Below are 20,623 nucleotides of genomic sequence, written 5' to 3' on the forward strand. Positions count from 1 at the left end.
CAAAGGCTCCTTGCAGCAATATACAGATCAATTGGAGCAGAGACAATTTAAAGAAAAGAATGTGTGCACGCTGCTGTTGACAAACTTGCATGCTAACTGAAATTTTAAGAAGTTGTGTGCATAGAGGGGGAAGGGTTAATCCCCTTGCCCTATATATATTTTTTAATCCAAGCACAAGTATGTACATGAAACAAAGTGCATGCTTTTTCTTCGGTGATATATGCTCACAGAGACCTACACCTGAATATTGACTGCAGACATTTATATATAAGGTTAAATTCAAAGTACAGGTCTATAACCTTGATGCCGAGGTTAGACTCATTATTTGCATCCTGGCAAGATAAACTCAGACTTCAGTTTTCAAAATCACGTGCACACACTCAAACATTGATTCCACGGTATAAAGGCAAGCCTTTAAAAAAATGATGTAACTGCAGATTTAGCTAACAATACAGCCGAGCTCCTCAAGACTTTTAGTTCTTTTCGTTGCAGCTGAAGAAGATTTTTTTCACAGGGGACCCACAGTAATTCTGGGCTCAATTTCCAAGGTATCACTCTAACGGCAAATCTACTAGGACTAGAAAGAAGACTGCTGCTCTTATTTCCGTTAAATATCTTTTAAGAGCCTATTTCATCTTAAGTTCTTTACAACTGCAGAAATGCCTCTCACCTGTATCCGTTCTGCGTGTCAATGCAGGTTCCCCCATTAAGGCAGGGGTTACTGGAGTAGGAAGAGCAGCGTTGATGGGTCATTTCTCTGGCAGCGCAGCCACACACAGCCAAGGATGTTACTTTCACTGAGACCAGGGATAAAGCACCCGAGTCTATCAAGGTGGGTGAGTCACTGATGCTTAACTGTGTGGAGCAGCCACCGGATGTCTTGCAATCGGTGTGCACGCACTCATCTACTTGCACCTGGTGCACGTTCGCACGCAATACTGACTGCAGCTGCAGAGAGGAAAGGAAGAGCGCAGCAGATGAGTGAGACAAAAATGAGAATTACAATAATTGTGGCTGAAGATAACAGGGATTTGTATCACCGATGCCGGTGGCGCGCGGGACACGCTGATTTACACTTGGCGAAACAAAACAGCTTCACGAGAAATGCAAAAGAGCAAGGCAAGGCCTTCATCATAAATATTTTAATATTCTAACTGACTACTGTTAAAGAATCATGATATGTCACTGGGTATGACAGATGAATCACAGCGATGCATAATGAACACATGGACGAAAGAGGGCAAGACAAAGACAACAAATAAATGGGAGAGACAAAGAGACATGACAGGGGCAGGCAGTAAACAGACACAAAGTTGGTGTGAAAATCAAAGGGCAGATAAAAAGCTGCTGGTTTCCCTCAAACTCCCGAGTGTATCACTTGATATACAAGCACCGATGACTATCTATCCTACGTGATAACATATGTACCTTCTTTTTATGTGCGTCGAGGACACCGTGCAGCTTCTCTGGGCGCAGGTAGCCATTATCAGTTAGCACATTGAAGTGGATGTCCACAGTTTTTTCGTCTCTGTCTGCGATGCTAAAAACGTTGATACTCCCTGGTCTGACAGACAAGGTTTCAGACAGGAAGTCCCAGAACGCCTCGAGCCGACTCTTCCCCTCGACACGAGAGTCGATAAAATCTTTTGCTGTAATGCCTTCAGGAGACAAAGAGAAGGGAGGTTCGTGAAATAAGAACTACTGACTTGTCAATGACAACTACAGAGTTGATCAAAGTCTACCAAGTTCCTGATTCTATTAGCGTGAGACGTAGCCGAACATCCTTCTCTATTGATCCTATTTCCATTCTGAGTCATCCGTAAGGCAAATGAATCATGATGCACATAACACAAATTGTTTACTTTTTCACCGAAACAATGTTAGAGTCTTGACAAACTGTCTCGAACAGGATATTTTAATGACCGCGAAGGCAATCACATTTGGCGTTTCACCTTCCAGTGATATGTGGAGAACGCGAGCAGTCACCTTTAATATCCCAAAAATGGTAACAACCTGGAATCAGGCGCATCCATAACAGCCTTTGACTCTGTTTGCTGAATGACTTTTTAAATGTCAAGGACTTTACCTGACACTTCCAAACTGACCTTTATAACTCAAATGTACTCTGAGAGACTGTCAAAAAATGAACACTCTGACATAAACTTTAGAATGTTGAAGAAGGAGGAGGAAACGATTATCAACAAGCAGTATGAATGGTTGCTTTACAATGCTTAGAAATGTTAAATAATGCAAGTATAGAAAATTCTTTTGACAGCATATTATTTTTGTGTTAACTGGATTGACAACCTGATAATCATTCAATGAAAAGTACCAATTTATTCTTGCCTGTGGGAGATGCTGTCTTTTTCAACATCAGCCTCGAACAAGAATTTAACAGCAACAACAAAGAGCATGCTTTTTTTTGTCTGCGGAGGATGACTGAGAACAAGAATCCAATTGAAAACTTATTGTTATATAATTTTTTTTACTTATAGTCCTGGGGTCACGTACAAGGTGCAATCAAAATGTTCAGTTACTCAGCCCAAAATCAAAAACCTCCCATTATAGTTAGTCTCCTTGGGCATTACCATATTGCCTTTGGTGTGGCAGATATTTTTAGCTTGCTCCCTCAAAGTCCAGCTCCTGTCCCTAGTATGTGCTAGAGCTGGCCAGAGAAAAATCCTCAACTTCATCTTTAGGTTAAGGATAACCATTAACCCCATGACCAGAAGGTTGGGGGTTCAAATCCAGCAAACAGCTACTCTGAGGTACCCTTGAGCAAGATACTGTCTCTACACACTGCTCCCCCAAAAGATTTCCACCATGTGGGACTATAAGGGGGTTTAAAATAAAACAAAAAAAGTTTAGCTAACAATGCTTAAAATACAAACTGGACTGTTAAAAAAAACAAAACTAACTGAAATGAGTTTGTGATGGCTGGAAAACTAACTAAAAAAAATAAATATAGTGGAATGAGTTTTAGTATTTGTTAGTTTCATGTAATTTTATCACAACATGTCTGATGAAGCTTTTTTGGATGTCTAATGAGAGACTGAGAGTAAACTGCCTGTACTGATTTTCCTAAATCTGGCCTTGACAAATGCCCTCCATGCAAAAGTAAATTAAAAAAAATGAACTAAAACAAATTATTTTAAACAATAAAAACACTGAGCTTAAATGACAAAATCTACTTTGGAGACAGAAAAAAATCCAAATGAAATAAGAATAAAAGGTTAAGAAATACAAAACTGAAATAACTTTGGTAGGTGCTGTTAAATGTTTCAATATTCATGGTACTGTGTAGCAAAAATTGGAACTTTTCCATATGTAAACACTGAGTGGAAATTACAATTGTCACACTTGAACTTCTGCAGCTGTGCTATGCCGTCTATTTTCCTCTTTTTGTCATAGCAACATGTTTGATTCTCAGATTTGTTACATTTGCCTCCCTGCGACTTGGACCACTTCCCCAAAATGAAATTTGAAAATAAAATTGGAAGGACGCAGTTATGATAAACTGTAGGAGATCCAGTACACATCATTAATGCACAAAAGCAAATGCTCACAACAGAGTGATATTAAAAGAGCAGCTGTGCTAGAAGCGATGTGGTGCTGCCCAAACAGGCTACCTATGAGGTTAGAGCAAGTCAATTTGAATCAGCTATGTGCTTTGATTTTTTTAAAGGTGGAACATTTTGATCACATGCTGTACTGATGAAACAGGGAAAACAAAGTGCACCACATGTCTACCTGCTGTGCCGAAGGCACCCAGGGATTCAAAATTAACCCACAGCATTCATGCCAACATTTAAGTCAGTGTTTGTGCAAATGCTACCGGTCAAACGCAGTGAGGCAGACGATAAGATGGCCTTTTCCTCCAGCTCCCAGACATGAACTCTGACTCCTGAGATTACATCAGGCCACACACCATCAGACACCTCAACCCTCAGCCAGTAGCTGCCACCTGGAATGTTCTGTCGCAGGCTTAGCTCTCCTGAGCTCTGGTCCACACTGAAGTACCTGAAGAAACAAATGAAAGCTGTAAAGTAGGAAACTGTTGCTTCAGTATAAAATGAGAGAAAGAGAAATTCAAAAGCAGGGTTTCTTTTGTTTCTTAGCTCCCGTCTGAAAGATATATACGAAACAGATGGCAGACAGACATGTAGAAAATTGGTCAGTGGTACCTGGGCTCACTCCAACAGGAAGTGAATGCAAATTAATGTTAAAAAACAAAAAGCCCAGAGAAACAGGTAAACAAAAAGTGCCAGGAAAAAAGACAGACGAGAAAGGAAAATGTTTCTGCTTGAAAAACTCATGAAAGGGCTTGATAGTTGTCATGGTAACTGTCAAAATTTGTTATATGAATAAAACAAATATGCAATTGGTATTTCTAATCTGATCTTAAGGGTGTGAACACTGAATAACTGCACGGTTCTGCAAGGTTCCTACGAAACAGCCTAGTAAGAAGGGCTGTTTCATCTAAGGAACATAACACAAGTGGATCAAGGATTGCTTAGGTTTTTTTGCTGGGGGTGTTTTTTAATCTGATTGTATATTCCAGAATATCGATCAGCTTGCATTAGAGGCCAAGGAAATAAGATTAGGAGGATTAGGAAAAACTAACTGTGAGACGGGCCCTTGTTAGCAATGCGCCTACAGCATTTCTTTTAGCCCACATCCTCTTTATTTTACAGTTTGGCAGTTCTTCTGATACATTATTACGTTAGCACTTGTACCACTGCTACACACTGGGAGATCAGCATGTTTTCAGAGAACATTAGATGCATTTAACAGTGAGCTCTTACTTAGCTGCACTCGTCTCCAGAGTGTAGGTTTTGTTGTCCCAGTCATCTGGATCTGGGGCATATACCTTCCCCAGTGCTGCATTCGCTATCCTTCCTGTTCAAGGTAAACACACACACACTGACTCAGTCTGGACAGAATCTGCTGATGCCAACACTTATCTTTTTCGTCCCTCTCTTCTCCTTATCTTGCATCCTTGTGTTCTGTTCTACTTATTATGCTCATAACTGTGGAGTCCCACTGCTGGAATGAATAGGCTCTCAGTGCTCCACTTCAGAGAGCGTGGAGCTTAAGGAAGCGAGGCTATCTCAGTATGGATTATGTTATTATCGACCTGCAGTGCCAGAGTACTGCAGCTGGGTAAACAATGGCAGCCTGGATGAGTCACGCTGCTCCTGTTTTCCACAATTACCAAAAATGTCATGTAGCTGAGTGTGTGATCAAAACACTAACAAGCCAATGTGCCTAACCAACTTACCTGGAGGGTAGAAACACTATAAAGAAATAAGAATCATGATTCTTATCATATTGTGATGTTCAGATGAGCTTTAGGCATAGGGTTGGCAGGGGAAGACTCTGCTGGGAGCTTCAGAAAGGATGTGACAATGATATTACCATAAGAAAACACTGCTAGAATGTAATAGAAAGAAAGCAATTATGAATTCCAGACTACTCTAAGCACGTATGGTGGTGAAAACTTTCCCCTAGAGCTGTAGTTTCAGTTTTCCCTCTTGACTCAAGCTCTCCTTGCGCTGTAAAACAAAAAATCAGGGGCAGAAAGAAGAGAACAAGCATCTCACCCTTGTAGCTATGTACGTAGACATCTTTCTCTCCTGCCTGATGGGCGTTATCATTATGATCGGCAATAGTGATGGTGAGAGTGTTTGTGGCTGTCATCGGTGGCTCGCCGCTGTCAATCATAATAACAGGCAAGTGGAACTCACTCTGCCTTTCCCTGTCGAATCTCCGCAGAGCGGTGAGCGTGGCAGAGCCATTCCCATGGTCCTGTAGGTGGAAGTCAGTAGAGTACACAGAGGGCAGGGAGAGATAAAAAGGAGGCCCTTGCTCTGGGGAGTCTTTGTCAGTGACATACAGAAGAGTTGAACTCCTATTGAGCCAGACCACTTGAGGCACTGGACTGTTCTCCCACAGCATGGGAATGTAGGCTGTCTCCAGCTCTGGCCCGTTGTCATTCACATCTAGCAATGGCAAGCGGACCGTGACACTGCCACTCAACGGCGGGGTACCCCGGTCTGTCGCCATGACGACCAGCTCATAACCTGCCACTGTCTCTCGATCCAGCGGCCTAGCGACTGTGACCACACCTGCACCGCTGACTGCAAAATGTCCATACGGGTCTGACTCGGGGAGAATACTGTACGAAATGTCACCATTCGGACCAGAGTCGGAGTCAGAGGCCACAACCTGGATGACGCTGGTTCCTTCAGTTACATCCTCCGGCAAAGGAGACAGCAGATACGAGTCTGGGGTAAAAACAGGGGCATTATCATTCTCATCCTCCACCAGAACCAGACAGTGGATCTGGCTGGAAAAGTCAGTGTCCTCCACTTTGATGGTGAGGTTAAACCTTTGCTCCCCTGGCTGCTCAAAGTCCAGCTTTTTCTTCAGCCTCAGAGTGCCGCTCTGCTCCAGTCTGTGGCTAACCATGTAAAATCTCTGCTCAGGGTCTCCTGCCATCACACTGAAGGCCAAATGTCCGTATGAGCCGGCATCGGGATCCACAGCACTCAGCTCCAGGATTGGAGCGTCTTCATTTGTGCTCTCAGGTACACGAGCGCCGCACCAGTCCTCTCTAAACTTTGGCACATGGTCGTTGATGTCCGTCACCACTATAGTGACGGTAGCTGTACCCGTCATGCCGCCACCATCCCGAGCCTCTACCACCATACGGTGCGTGTCGGCATGCTCACGATCGAGCCCCTCTGCTGCCACAGAGATGGTCCCAGTGCTGGAATCAATCATGAAAAGATCTGCACCGTCTGCGTTTTGTGAATTTTCCGTGATTTTGTAGGTGAGGATTGCATTTTGGCCTACGGCTGCATCATCAAGGTCTACAGCCATCATTTCCACAACTAATGTTCCAGGAGGGGAGTTCTCAGCTACACTGCTGTGGCAGTTATCAGGCGCACATGAAAAAGTGGGGGCGTTGTCATTGATGTCCCACACGTTGATGATAACATCCGTAAAGCCGGTAAGTCCCTCGCCCTCCTCGTCAGTGGCCATGACAACAAAGCGCCAGACAGCACGCTCTTCTCTGTCCAGGGTGTGCTGGACGTACATCTCCCCCGTGATGTCGTTGATCATGAAGTGTGACTCCGCCCCTTGGCCATGAATGGAATACCGTATGGCACCCTGGTCTGCATCTTTGTCTGGGTCAGTAGCTGTCACCTGCAGAGATAAAGACAACTTCCTGAGAAAATGGATATTCATTCATCCAGTCAACCCCAAATTACTGCTTCCTCTTATCTCACCTCAGCCGTCACCCAAATCTTCTTTGCTTTCGGATGTTTTTAGACAGCCCATTTAAGTGTTTGCACTTTTCCCTGACCACCCAAATTAAAGCAATAAGCTCTGATCAGGCATGTTTCTTACATCTGGCCTCGGAGTAAGTCTGACAGCTGCACTGCTGAATTTGCCCGCACAACATCTATCTCTGTAACTTAAATGAAATTTCTAGAACATTTTAAGCTAGGGTAAAGCACTAACAGTAGATAAACTGAAATAACATGTCACATTTTAAAATTGTGATCATTACTTAGCCGCAGCTATGGCCACACTAAGAAGGCGGTGTTTTAAGGATTATTACAGATGCTTAAATTACAGTAATTACTGAAAGAAGCACAGTATGTGTGTAGCCTCGTACCTGTAATACAAACACGGGTGACCCATCAAGCTCCTCTGTGACAGATCCGTAGTACTCATTCATGGAAAACACAGGCGCCTCATCATTCTTATTAACCACAGTAACTACCACCGCAGCGTAGTCTTCCCATTTCCCATCTGAGGCGAGAATCAGAAGCTTGTACCTCTTCTGCTGCTCATAGTCCAATGGCTGTGCAATAAAGATTGTCCCAACCTCTGGCTCGATGTCAAAGACACCACCTTTGTTGCCAGATGTTATCTGGTAGCGCAGCTTGGCGTTGGCCCCTGCGGCAGGAATTAAAAATGCATGTTTGAAAATGTGTTTAGTATCATTTTTACAATGTAGTAGAATTCACAGTGGGCTTTGTTCATGTCATTATTTCTTAAATCTCTGCATGCTGATACCTCAGTATTGTCCCTTTTCATTTGTTGTTGCATTCCTCCAAAAACAAAAGGGTGTAACCACAAGGGTATTACACCTCATTTCCTCTCAGACCTGACTATTAGTAGGTTTTCATGTCTTCCTTTCTTCTTTTGATTACTTAATTAAATGGAAACTTTGTACCTCGTCTCCCTGGCTTTAATCAGATACTAATTAAAAAAAAAGAGTGTCGAAAAAAGTAAAAGGGAACATGAGAGCGAAAAGCAGCATAATGCGCTCTGATAGTTCTCCCTAGGGAATGATTGTGAGGCTTGGGAGAGGGTGGGGGGAGGATTGTAGTTTAGTGGCAAGGAAGTCAATATCTGAAGCTATGTGTTGTGTCTCTATGGTCACCACCCGGTGTGGTGGTTTAATACTGGAATATTTAAGATAATCTCCTGCAATGTACAGTCTTTGCTTTCAATCATTTTGTTGGGTTAAAGTAGCTTCAATCCCATGTAAATACACTAATCTGTACTATTAACACAACCCTTACTGACAAAGTGCTCCCTGTCTCCCACAGGGCCCTGGTAGGCTTATTGCGGCCAAACCCAGGGTGGAGTTTTTAAACAAGACAGATTGAGTAGAGCCTCTTAGGCACAAGTGCAACAGTATTGTAACTTTAATGTTGGTGGTTGGAGTTATTCCACAGCTATTCATCATTAGTGCTGCAGCCCAGCCTAAGCTGCACCCCCGCTCCCCATAAATACTTGATTAACGGACCTAAACATGTCTGATAAAGGGATCTTAGGCTACTGCTATACAGAGGATGAGCAACCGCTTTATTGCTTAAATCCCACCCACCCACTGTGTGGGAGCGTGTCACTCTTTTTGGAACATATGTGCCACAGTGCATTACTGAGCACTTAAATGACTACTAAATCTAGCACACTGCTTGATTTCAGCAGCATGATTTCAGCAGAGCTCAGACCAGATTGGAAAGGACTGCCCACAGGGTAACTTTATGAATACTGCTACAAATGAGGACCTATCTGAAGTAGTTTTGCTGTTTGCAGAAAGAGCCTGGCCAAACTGCAAACTGGAAATGTCTCTCTCTCTCAAAACCCCCCCACCCTAAATATAAAATATTGGTTGTGGTTGGCTAGCTTCTTTAACCTTTATTTCTAGAAATCGGAATCAGTAAAAATGCCACGGGACTCAATCGTTCTGATGTCATTTCAAACTTACCTTCATCCTCGTCATTAGCGCTAACAGTGACAACAGCCAGGCCCACATCTGCATTCTCATCAACGCCGACTTCATACAGTCGCTGAGCAAACACCGGTTTGTTGTCGTTGACGTCGCTGATGAAAACTCTCACATACGCTGTGTCTGCAAGAATGACAGAATGGCAGAAGATTAAACGGCATGCACAGCTCACACACATACATACTCGAACCACTACTGTAAGTGTGTTACTCTCATTCCATCTGTTTATTGATTCTACAATTCATTGTCACTGTTTAGTGGGGAAGAGGTACTTAACCCAGCACAATGTTGCTCAATGACGTATAAATTAGACAAAACATTACTCACAAAGATCTGCTGTAAATTACATGAATTATTCATTTTGTCAAGAGTTTATTCTTTTTACAGGGGGGACAGTTCTGAAGAGAAAGAGTAACAATAATGGGGCTAAACCTCGTCAACGAGCTACTTTCCTTTTTTTTTTAACCGAGCGCAGATAACTAGGAAGGTTAAATATTTATAAGATGACAAGTGTTTGTGTCTTATCTGTGGGCTCCTCATTACATTGTTTATTCCTTTAGTTAAAAAGAGTAAATTATCTGCTCACAGAGCACATGGGTGACATGTTTATTTGGAGCTGCTGCAGTAAAAGATGGCGGAATGTGGCTTTATTTTCTTGGCTTGTTTTTGCATTTGCCTCCTCCGTTTGGTGCATCCCGGGGGTAACAGAGAGACAGGTAATGTTTGCAGGGGAGATGAGCCCTTCTGGATGCGGTAGATATGTAGACACAACTAAGGCTCATCGCAAATGCTAAGCAGCCCTGGCAGCCTGAAGAGAGGGTTTTGCTACTCCAAAACACCACCCGGCACTCCTAACACCTCCTTCACAAACAGAGGCAAATACCCCCGTCTAAATACAAATGTCATAGGACGTCATTCTAAACACAGATATTATTACTGCGGAAATGTCACACTGTGAACAAGGTAAACAAACAAAGGCCTTTCTGGTTAAATTGTGAAATGAGAGAGTTAAAAAGGGGAAGAAATAAGGGATCGCTACAAGAAAGAGAGTTGGAAGAAATCTCTGAGCTATTTTCACATGGAAGAGAGTGTTGCTGTCTGGTCATGGCAGTAGAATAAATCAAATTAAAATTCACTTTTCAAAGTCAATCCCAAGGTGTAAATGAATGTATTGCCAATGCAGCCTTTTTAAAACACAGTGCACAGAGGAAGCACTCCTCACAGTTTAGAGTTACAGAGTTTCAGTATTGCCCTGTAGGCATATAGGGAAAGAACAATGCTGCTTTTTATGAACTGAACATCAGACCGGGGCAGAGGTCACCCTAAAGTTAACTCTGCCAAGTTATAAAGTTCCTCGGAATGCCACAGTAGTAAAAAAACAACATATTTTTGCATCAATTTAAGGCACAGGGACACAATGAATCGGAAGTAGCTGTCGCTAATTATTTATGTCATTGTAACAAAAGAGTAATTTACACAAAGCTGGATTCTCAATTGACTTAATTGTCTGGAATAGTTTGACATTTTGGCACACACGCTTTTTCTTGTATAGAGTCAGACGAGTCGATTGAACCCATCAAGTCATTATGTTAAATACAAAGCAAGAGACAGCAGCTTGATACTTCAGCTCTAAAAAACATTCAGAAAATAAACAACCACCAACATCTGTCCAAAGGTAAGAAAAAAAAATCACCTAGAAGGACCCTGAAAGTGTAACAAAAAAATCTAAAAAATGTAACAGTTACAGATTTTTGTGGAATTTATGTGCCTGCTTCTTTCTGGCTGTGTGCCATAACAAGTTTTTGCACAGAACAAATCAAATATAACATTTTAATTAGTGAACTCTAGGGGTTATGATAAGCAAATTAGCCAGCTAGTGCAGCCCCGAGCAGCTACAGCATTAGACTCAGGTAAATTGAACATTAACCATGTAATCCAGTGCTGTGCTGGGAAATCGTGGGGTCCTGCCATTCATTTCGATGTAATTTTGACACATGCCAATCATCATGAAAACATTGTTGAAAACCTTGCACACTCCACTCCCCATGGATATGACAAAAGCTTTGACTTGGCCTCCCAACTCCCTAGATGCCACTGCGATGAACCATTTATGAGGCAGGCCAGAACAATCCGGAACAAACCCAGTCTATGGAGGCCCTAGCCTGCAGCCTAAGACCCAAAAGAGTTAGGGCTGTGTTAGTGAATGATGATGATGAAGGGGAATATTTGATAGCTCACTAATTAAAGTGATTTTTAGCTCATTTCCACATTGATGATAATTATAACAAATTTAATTTGCCTTGCTTTAGATTTATGTTGCATCTCCACATAGTATATCCAACACTCTGGCTGTTTATGTGCCTTTTGAGATGTGCAGAGACCAGTTCATGCTTGGACTTTTGCACGCTTAATTGTGTGTTAAACAGGTAGACTGATCCATCATCACCAAGTGAGATGAAACAGGATATTTCTGTCTGCTGGTTTGATTTTTAGATTTGAGCGTAACAAAACTGCACTAGAAGAGATACTTGTTTATTTTATCTCCTTTACTTTTATTTTCACGGGTGTTTATGCCGGTGAAAAACGCAGGGAGGGCGAGACAAAGAGGGGAGGAGAGACTGGTGAGCCATTTTATACATATAAAACAGACTGGATGAGTTAGCAGAACTGCCCAACGACACACACAATATACTGTATATATTTAAATATATTTTTTGAGCTTATTTATAATGTTGCCAATAATACATCGGTGCAAGAATAGTTGCTTCAGATTTTGAATTTGCCAAACATGAAACTACTTTAATGAAACTGGACAAGAGTTTTAAGTCGAGATAAAAACTTTTTACCCATCCAACTATCCAGTCACTCACTCTTAAAATTTCTCACCTGTGTTGGGCTGTTTGTACTTCCCAGGTCGAGCTGACTCTTGGCCATCTTCTGACTGAACCTCCAGTAAGTAGGAGCTACGGGCCTCACGGTCAAAGACAGCTTCTGTGTAGATAATCCCAAGTTCTGGGTCGATACGAAACAGATTATGGTCCCCACTGCTGTCACTCAGCAGAGAGTAAGTGATCTGTGGAGCACAGGGAATTTGAAAATTAAGCTAAAGTAAAGTTTCAAGCAATAACCTGCAGAAACAGCAGAAGTTACAGGCTCTGTAGCTGAAAATGTCAAGAGGGCTAAGCAAATCAATACGCTCCATTCAACCAATATCGCCACAATCAGTGAGACAGCTGATGAAACAGCTCCCAAACCCACTTCAACAAAACTTTGAAAACAGTGGAACAAAAGCTTCCACGCTGGTGGGATTGTTGTGTGATGTTACATAATGCTCTTTGTAGTGTAAATGGATGCTTTAGCAGGGAAACAGCAGTCTCTAGATTTTTGTAAAATTACTCCATTTTGCCATACCTTCACAAAATGATCATAAGTGTATAACCACAAACCTCTCCATTAAGGCCCAGGTCTTTGTCATGGGCGGATACTTGCAGAACTGAAGTCCCTATCTGGGCTCCTTCGGTCACTGAGGCCTCGTAGATGGAGGATGTGAAAAACGGTACGTTGTCATTGACGTCTTAGGATAGAAATGACATAGTCACCGTGACAATGTGTTAATTTCCTGATACCACTCACAATATCCTTTTTCTGCATTCAGAAGTGTAACCACTGATATTTTCTCAAAAATGAAATGAAATATGAGAACAAGAGAACAACACGTTCACCGCAGCAGCTATAGAGGTAAATAACTTCTCTTTAGGCAAGACCAAGTAATCCCTCTTATAAGTAATTAGAATCTGTTTTTACTTTTTAAATAGGTTTTAATACTGTGCCAATTTTATATTGTGTATTTATCCCCAGTGTGCTGCTTGTTAACTTCTTTTGTCTCTGAAGCTACATGTGCAAATATACATTATATTATATTAAATATAATATAATATACACTGTTCCAAAAAATAGTAATGTCAAAGTATCTTACTGTATATTTTACAGTTTTGTATTGTCTTTCTAGAATATCATTAAATTTACATAAGTAGACTGTGATTTTACATGTCAAAGGTAAGATAACATAACATCACTGTACATATAGTAAAACACAATTTACATGTTTTTTAAATATATATTTTTGTACATATGCATATTTAGATTGTAAAAATACATTCAGAAATGTATCATAATTTCACAAATATTTGTCTGTTATGTGAGAAAATGATCTCTTAAATTCAAATGTAATACTATGGAAAAATATATAAAATGATCGAAAATCAATGAGAATAATAATTAAAGGAGTAATTTTGCGGGAAATGTCATGTCATCTAGGTCTGATTCAGTAATTCAGAGGTAACCAGTGAAAATATAATTAATATGAATAAAAACAAAGAAAAACATATAAAACATTGCACGGCCAACGCTGTGCTAATTATATATTTTAAAAAATAAATGTAGAGGTAGGAATTGCAATTAATATAAATCTCAAAGTATTCACAACATTCCTGAACAGAAATAGGCCTCTGCACCTAGAGTGAGGGTGTGGCCATGAAAACAATGTGACATGCCATTGGATGTTGGGACACATAATCATCGGTCAATGAATGTGAACTAACAACCACAAGGTCGCGGGTATGGCTGTACTGTAGGGAAGAATCCTAATATGAAAGTATTTTCCTGCATTTCACAGTTTTGTTCTGTTCTTCTAGAATATCGTCAAAGTTACGTAAATAGACTGATTTCCCATTTCAAATGTAAATTAATGTTAAATCACTGTAATGTAATAAAACATAATTTTCATGATTATTAAATGTATCTGTCTGTACATATGCATATTTAGATTGTTAAAATACATTCACAAATGTATCATGATTTCACAAATATCTGTCCGTTATTTGAAAGAGTGAACTGTTGAATTCAAATGTAATGCTATGGAAAAGTATATAACATGATTCCTATAAGCTTGTGTTACATCACATAAGTATTATTATCATTGCTATTTAGGGCGATCGTGGCTCAAGAGTTGGCAGTTCGCCTTGTGATCAGAAGGTTGCCGGTTCGAGCCCTGGCTCGGACACAACACCGTTGTGTCCGTGGTCAAGTCACTTCACCTACCGCCTACTGGTGATGGGCCGATGGTGCTACATGGCAGCCTCGCCTCTTTCTGTCTAAATGTATATTTCTGTACATTTACATATTATGATTCATATTGCCACATTCATTGACCGTGTTTATAGGTAATTTCATTGTTTGATCACGTTAAAATGTTCCTAATCTAAAAGCACTTGGAAAAGGCAGAATCCCATGTAAATTAGCGCAACAAACTGTATTGTCATTACTGGAAATAACCGTATTTTTATGAGGAAGTTATTTTCTGTTATTTTACGGTAGTATTTTGGCGCCCCAGCTGCCGGAATATTACTGTTTTTTAAGATGTTTTTTTAACAGTGTAATATAATATAATACAATATAACATAATATAATATAATACCAATTAAAATGTACTCAGACACAGTTATTAAATAAATTAATTAACATACATTTCAAGAATTTCCATAAAGTCTGCTGATGTAATGGTGAAATCTATTCAATCAATTAATTATATCAAATGACAAAGACAGCGAGACATGTACCTGTAATATTCACATAAACTCTTGTGAAAGCTGCAAGCGGCACTGCAGCCACATTTTGCGCCCGGACTTGAAGAGAGAAAAATGGTGTGGTCTCATAGTCCAGTGGCTCGGACACCAGAATGGACGCAGAACCATCTTCCCGGTTGGGAGAGAGGTAGAAACGGACAGGCATGTTGGTTTCAGGGACCATCCCATCCTCGAGGTTGTAGGTCACTCTTGGGTCACCCAACTGAGACGTTGCCTTGACTGTCTGAATAGCATCAGAAGTTACATCATGACTGTCTTGAAAACCTGGATTTTAGGTAACAAATCAGTAAGGACTAGCTCCTGAGGCAGAAAGTGATAAATGGAGCATACATACATCTCATGATAGAGCAAACATCTATCATCTATCATGAGCAAACATCTCATAATAGGAAAAAAACCATCAGCGAGTTTATGGATATGTAGCTGATCGCTCAGCTTATATAATATCATTCTACAATCTTGCTATGCAAATTTGGAAAACATGTTTTTTTGAGGAGTACAGGCATTCAGGAGTCCCCTGAATGACTGCTAATTTCACGGTTAAATCACTGCTCAATAATATGAGGTCAATGAGTCAATCCAAGAAATAATTAAAGCATTTAAGCACTTACAGCTAGACATCTTTAAATCTCTGGACAAATCATAGAAGAAAATTATTCTATATTAATTAGTTAGTTTTAAAGATGGTAGTGAGCATATTTTGTAGTTTTGGACAGTTTGTGAAGGACAGCAGGTCTAATTATTGATGTCATCCATAACAGGCTTAACTAAAATGTCTGGTTAGGAGGAAATCATGTTTAACAATTTCATGTGTGATTTTGTATAGTCATCCATCCATCTGTCGATATCTTTCTATCAGTAACTAAATAATTAAAAAAAATAGTAGTGAAAGGCTCATGGTCACGTTTTCTTTTTTTAATATTACGTTTTTTCTGTTTTTTAAGTAGTTCCATAGAGTGACTCTTACTTGTAGTCTCACTGTGTTATCTCAGTACTTTTTAGTCTCTGAATTCTTTTCCCATTACTGGGCAGATTATATTAGCCATTTTACAGTGATTAATTATAAACACTTAATCAGAAATCAGCCCCTGAAAATGTTCTGTCCCCTCTGTGTTGAGAGTTAAGCTCCACCCCTGAGCTGATGGGCACATTTTCTAACTTTACACAGAGCCAGGTTAGCTGTTTTTTGCTTCTTTTGCTGAGCTAAGCTTACTAGCTGCAGGATACAGCTCTATAACTAACTCCCAGAGATTGAGTGCTATCAGTCTACTCATTCAAGTCAAGACAGTGTCAAGTCAGCATATTTCCTAAAATGCTAAACTACTTTTTCCTTTGAGATTGGTCAAGTAACGTTTGTTCACATGTGACAGGTTATAAGCGGTCAGACTGCAGTACGGGTCAGCAGCCTGAACGAAACACAGGTTATATCAAATTCTGATTAAATTTTTGCTTCAATGACTGATTATCTAAGAAAGACATAGCGTAGGATGAAAGTCAAACCTGCTGCCTGAGTCCTAAAATAACCTCTTATCAAGAAGCCTTTTGAAGACCTTGAACAAAAGGACTTTTTTTCCATCTCAGATTGACAGCTATAAATTTTTCACATCAAAGGAGACATTTTCAATGAATTTAATAAGTCTAGTGTCATAAAATTTGCCAAGCACATGGGATTCAATGTCATCTTTCTGCTACAGCATCACATTAGAACTCTTTTACAGGTTTTTCAGCACTGAAGAACCTTCTGAGGCACATTTAAGCTCAGTGTTAGCAGTATGTCTAAATAATGGTCAAATTGCACTGATTCAGGTAAGCAAGCATTCATCTAATGTAAACAGCAAATAATAAGATTAATAAATAATAATAATGATAATAATGATAAAGGGAAACAAACATTGTAACAGAAATTGAAGTTGCTTGCATCCTTACCACTATGGGCGTGTCCCTGGCAGTGTTTTCAGGGATGACAACACTGTAGCTTTCTTTTTCCCACTGTGGAGGCTGGTTCTTCACATTGGTGATGGTGACTGCCAGCTCCACAGAAGTGCTACGATTCCCACCATCAGTTGCTATGATATCCCTTGTAATATAGGTCCGCTGTGAACAAAGGGAACAGTTCAATGGGGGAAATTATCATCATATTTGATGTTGAAATGATTACTACCCTGAAGTAAGATATTACTTTAATCTTGTGACTCTCAGTGAGAAAATTAGGCCCTGTTGACACTGTTAGCAGCAACTACCACAATGCCAGGTTTCCGTGTTTATATCTATCTGTGCAGACGTTTTAGCTGCATTATAAGTGACATTAAAAACTTTCACCATCACCTCTTTGATTATGTGTTTACTCCTTTATTAATTACATATAGGTCCAGAAATGTTTGGACACTGACATAATTGTCAGTTTTTTGTCTGTACTCCACCAAGTTTTAAGGGTCTACAAACATGTTTCCTTTACTGCTTTGAAATTAGTTAGTCGTATACACAGTCACCTGTTGTCTTGGGTAAAACATCATATTTCTATTAAACCCCTTGAACAGTAAGTTTCATTATTGTTTCTCTTAAACTCTATTGTGCTTGCATACAAAAGCAAAATTGAGAAAATTGTGTCACTGTCCAAAAATGTACAAATCAAGCTATTTTTGTGATAAAAAAAAGTTTTTTCATAGCAAAGTGTAATATTTTGCTTAATGTTTAGTAGAAGAGTTAGACCTCTGCGTGACTGTGGGGGCAGGTGTTTCTGGCAGCACAGCAGCACTAAGAAAAACATGTAGATCTGGGCGTTTATACGGATATGTCTTTGTGCGAGCAGATGCAAGCAGCGATAAGCTGTCGATCAGCTAATTGGACGACCCAAACGTGGAAACCATTTAGTTAGACTCAAAACAACAAAAGCAGCAGAATAAGCCATAGAAAAATACATTAAGCCATAATTCTGACTCCATAAAAACCCTTTTGTTACTGTGCCATAATTGAATTCCAAGGACATAAGGGAGTAAATTTGACTTGGGGACTGCATTTCATCAAAGTGGACACCACAAGAAAAAGTGAAAAGAGTCCATTTACCTAAATTAAACAATGAGTAACATTAAAATTACACTCACGCCAAAGTGAAGAAGAAGAACATTTAGAAATGTGTCCTTTTACCCACATATTATGATTGTATTTCATAATAATGACTAAGTCACAGTTACAGAGCTTAAATGAAAAATTGTTCACTATTATTTCACCACGAATTCAATCGTTCAGCTTTAACATTTCGACTACCAGCTGCATTATTCTGTTAATGTAAATCAGGGCCGGCGACTCTATTATTGTGCTGCAGTGGTCAGATAAAAACCAATCTCCCTGAAGTTCAGTATTAGATTTTCTATTTGTGGGACAATCCAATTAGTATTTTTAAAGCAATGCAACTCTTTTCCAAAGCTTGAAACCAGAGAACAAAGATTGCAATCTGCAATGCCCAATATGGACCCAGCAGCTGCTGCTTTTACATTAAATGAATATCTGACTTGGTAATACTTGGAAATTAAATTTGCTGTAATAGTGTCAGATCTCTACCAGAACATATAAAATATTCTGGATACGGTCATGGTAACCTTTTCCATCTTTTCCACTTAATTCTCTGCGGAACCAGTGTACAGTGTGTTGACACGGGATGAGGTCGGCTCTGGCTGTGCATGTCTTAGGGCATAAGAACATTCATAGTTGCTCAGTGGCATATCTCTTCCATTAAAGTGCTTCGAGTCAACTGGGAACAGTGCTTCACATTTTACTGTGAAGTGTGGTTTGAAAATTTAGCCTTAATTCTTTTTCAATGTAATCAGAAACTGCGATGAGAAAATCAAAAAGAACAACGTCTCAGACCAGCGAAGACATTTAACATTTAATGAAGTGCTTTTATGGTTACAGCACAAAGATTGTTGCAGGATCCAAATAACTTCTGAAACCACCCTAAAATATGCAACAGCTTTGTTAGGCGAGGTTTTGTGCTTAGCGTTATCAATTTTGCATGAAGTCAGCAGCAAAATTGCCAGAGACTTCCGACACCAGTGCAGTAAAAAGTATGTTAAATAATAAACAGCCCTATAGTGCAATAGCAGGTTTCTGGCCAAAGAACAGCTCCTGTTGAATAAATTAAGGTGAAAACAGGAAGCCGAGCACTGATAGGTCTCAGAAAGGCTACAACATACTTGTGAAGAATGTAAGAAATAAAAAAATGTGTTACATTACTGGCATTGACATTATAAATCACTTGAAGTTAGCTGACAACACTCAGCTCAGTAAACTTTGAAGATAGCGTTTTTAGGTAGTTTTCATACAGAAGCGAATTATGCATACATGTAAAATAACTTGTATTCTGAAAACAACTGTGTAATTTATCTTAAGGGGATTCATCTTTGTATTTCACACTTCTCCAAAGATTGTGGCTTAGTGTTTTCATTTTTCAGAAGCTGTTAGCAGGGAGGTTAACTTTGCATTCATAATCTTCCTCACAGTGTTTCAGTTAATCACTTCAAAATACAAAAATCGTTTGTTGGTGCACACTGTCAGTCTTTTTATCAAAGTTTCAGATGATAAACGACGATGAAAGAAAGCTTTTATATATATATATATCTATCTATCTATATATATATATATATATATATATATCAAAGCCACAGCATTTATAAGAGACAATGAGTTGCAGAGTATGGTAATTAGCTTCTTTTAAACCTGTGCCATTAATTAAAACACTTTTTTGACAGCTACTGCAGGTAAGAGGATGTTTTTGCACATTTGAAGGAAAAGTCTTTGTAACGGAGCACTAGAAAAATGCTAGTCATTAAACAGAACCAAAGGACACACAAGCTGTTAAAATGTATTTTGAATAATTTGTTTAGGCTGAATTAGTCTCCCTCCATCTTCTTTCTCTGTGGTATTTCCACATCCAGCACCTCCGGGAGTAGACATACTCAAGACTGGTAGTGGCAGTTAGAGGCACTTTGAGGTGCCTCATTCATTAACTTTGTTGACACAGACCCACAGGCCACTGTGTGTGTCGTCCTGGTATAACTCATTTTGCGGGGACATAATCTACTTACACAGTCTCATTACGAGGACATGCCTTCATTGTACGCAAAAAAGTAAATCCCTAAAAATGAAGGTGAAGACCCGGAAAAGAACAGTTACTGTGTGTGTGTGTGTGTCTGCACTGGCTGACAAAGACCTGTGGTTGACTTGCCTGTGAGATGGGCTGGTTAACATAGACCCATCCAGTGATGGGGTTGACCTGCAGGTACTCAGGCTGCTCCAGAGACATGGCGTAAGTGATAGCTGCATTAGTGCCAAAGTCATCATCGTGAGCAGCAACACGCAGAAAACTGGTACCGACCAAAGTGTCTTCCCTCAAAAAATCTGCACGGGAAAGAAATAATGTATGTGCGCTCACTTTACTGGTCAAAGAACTTGCATTGTAGTAGCTTAGAGCAAAGGATGATGAAGATCCTTAGGAACAAAAATAAAATGTCTCCAAAAACGTGCTCAATTAAATCAAATTACTATATAAAGGTGCACAAAGTCAATCAAATTCTCTATGACTTAATATCAGTTTTATTTACTTCTGCATTTTTAATGGTCCTGGTTGTGCCCCTGCTTTATTAATGCTATGCATATTTCATTTGGA

The 20,623-nt window shown here is 39.9% G+C and overlaps 1 protein-coding gene across 1 annotated transcript in view; it reads right to left on the minus strand.

The window, feature by feature from the left end:
• LOC102289919 (neural-cadherin) overlaps positions 1-20,623 on the minus strand; it is a 107,844-nt gene that overhangs the window by 23,387 nt on the left and 63,834 nt on the right. Inside the window, exons 11-22 of the mRNA XM_005930317.3 lie at positions 20,183-20,355; positions 16,888-17,055; positions 14,935-15,184; positions 12,763-12,890; positions 12,203-12,389; positions 9,296-9,439; positions 7,688-7,971; positions 5,604-7,212; positions 4,806-4,899; positions 3,836-4,020; positions 1,429-1,658; positions 671-948 (exon numbers count right to left, since the gene is read on the minus strand). Coding sequence (XP_005930379.1) covers positions 671-948; positions 1,429-1,658; positions 3,836-4,020; positions 4,806-4,899; positions 5,604-7,212; positions 7,688-7,971; positions 9,296-9,439; positions 12,203-12,389; positions 12,763-12,890; positions 14,935-15,184; positions 16,888-17,055; positions 20,183-20,355 — 3,730 coding nt within the window. The remainder of the gene's footprint in view (positions 1-670; positions 949-1,428; positions 1,659-3,835; positions 4,021-4,805; positions 4,900-5,603; positions 7,213-7,687; positions 7,972-9,295; positions 9,440-12,202; positions 12,390-12,762; positions 12,891-14,934; positions 15,185-16,887; positions 17,056-20,182; positions 20,356-20,623) is intronic.

Source organism: Haplochromis burtoni, unplaced genomic scaffold (assembly GCF_018398535.1).
Source record: "Haplochromis burtoni strain Fernald_Lab_line unplaced genomic scaffold, NCSU_Asbu1 Contig_127, whole genome shotgun sequence".
Classification (NCBI taxonomy): Eukaryota; Metazoa; Chordata; class Actinopteri; order Cichliformes; family Cichlidae; genus Haplochromis; species Haplochromis burtoni.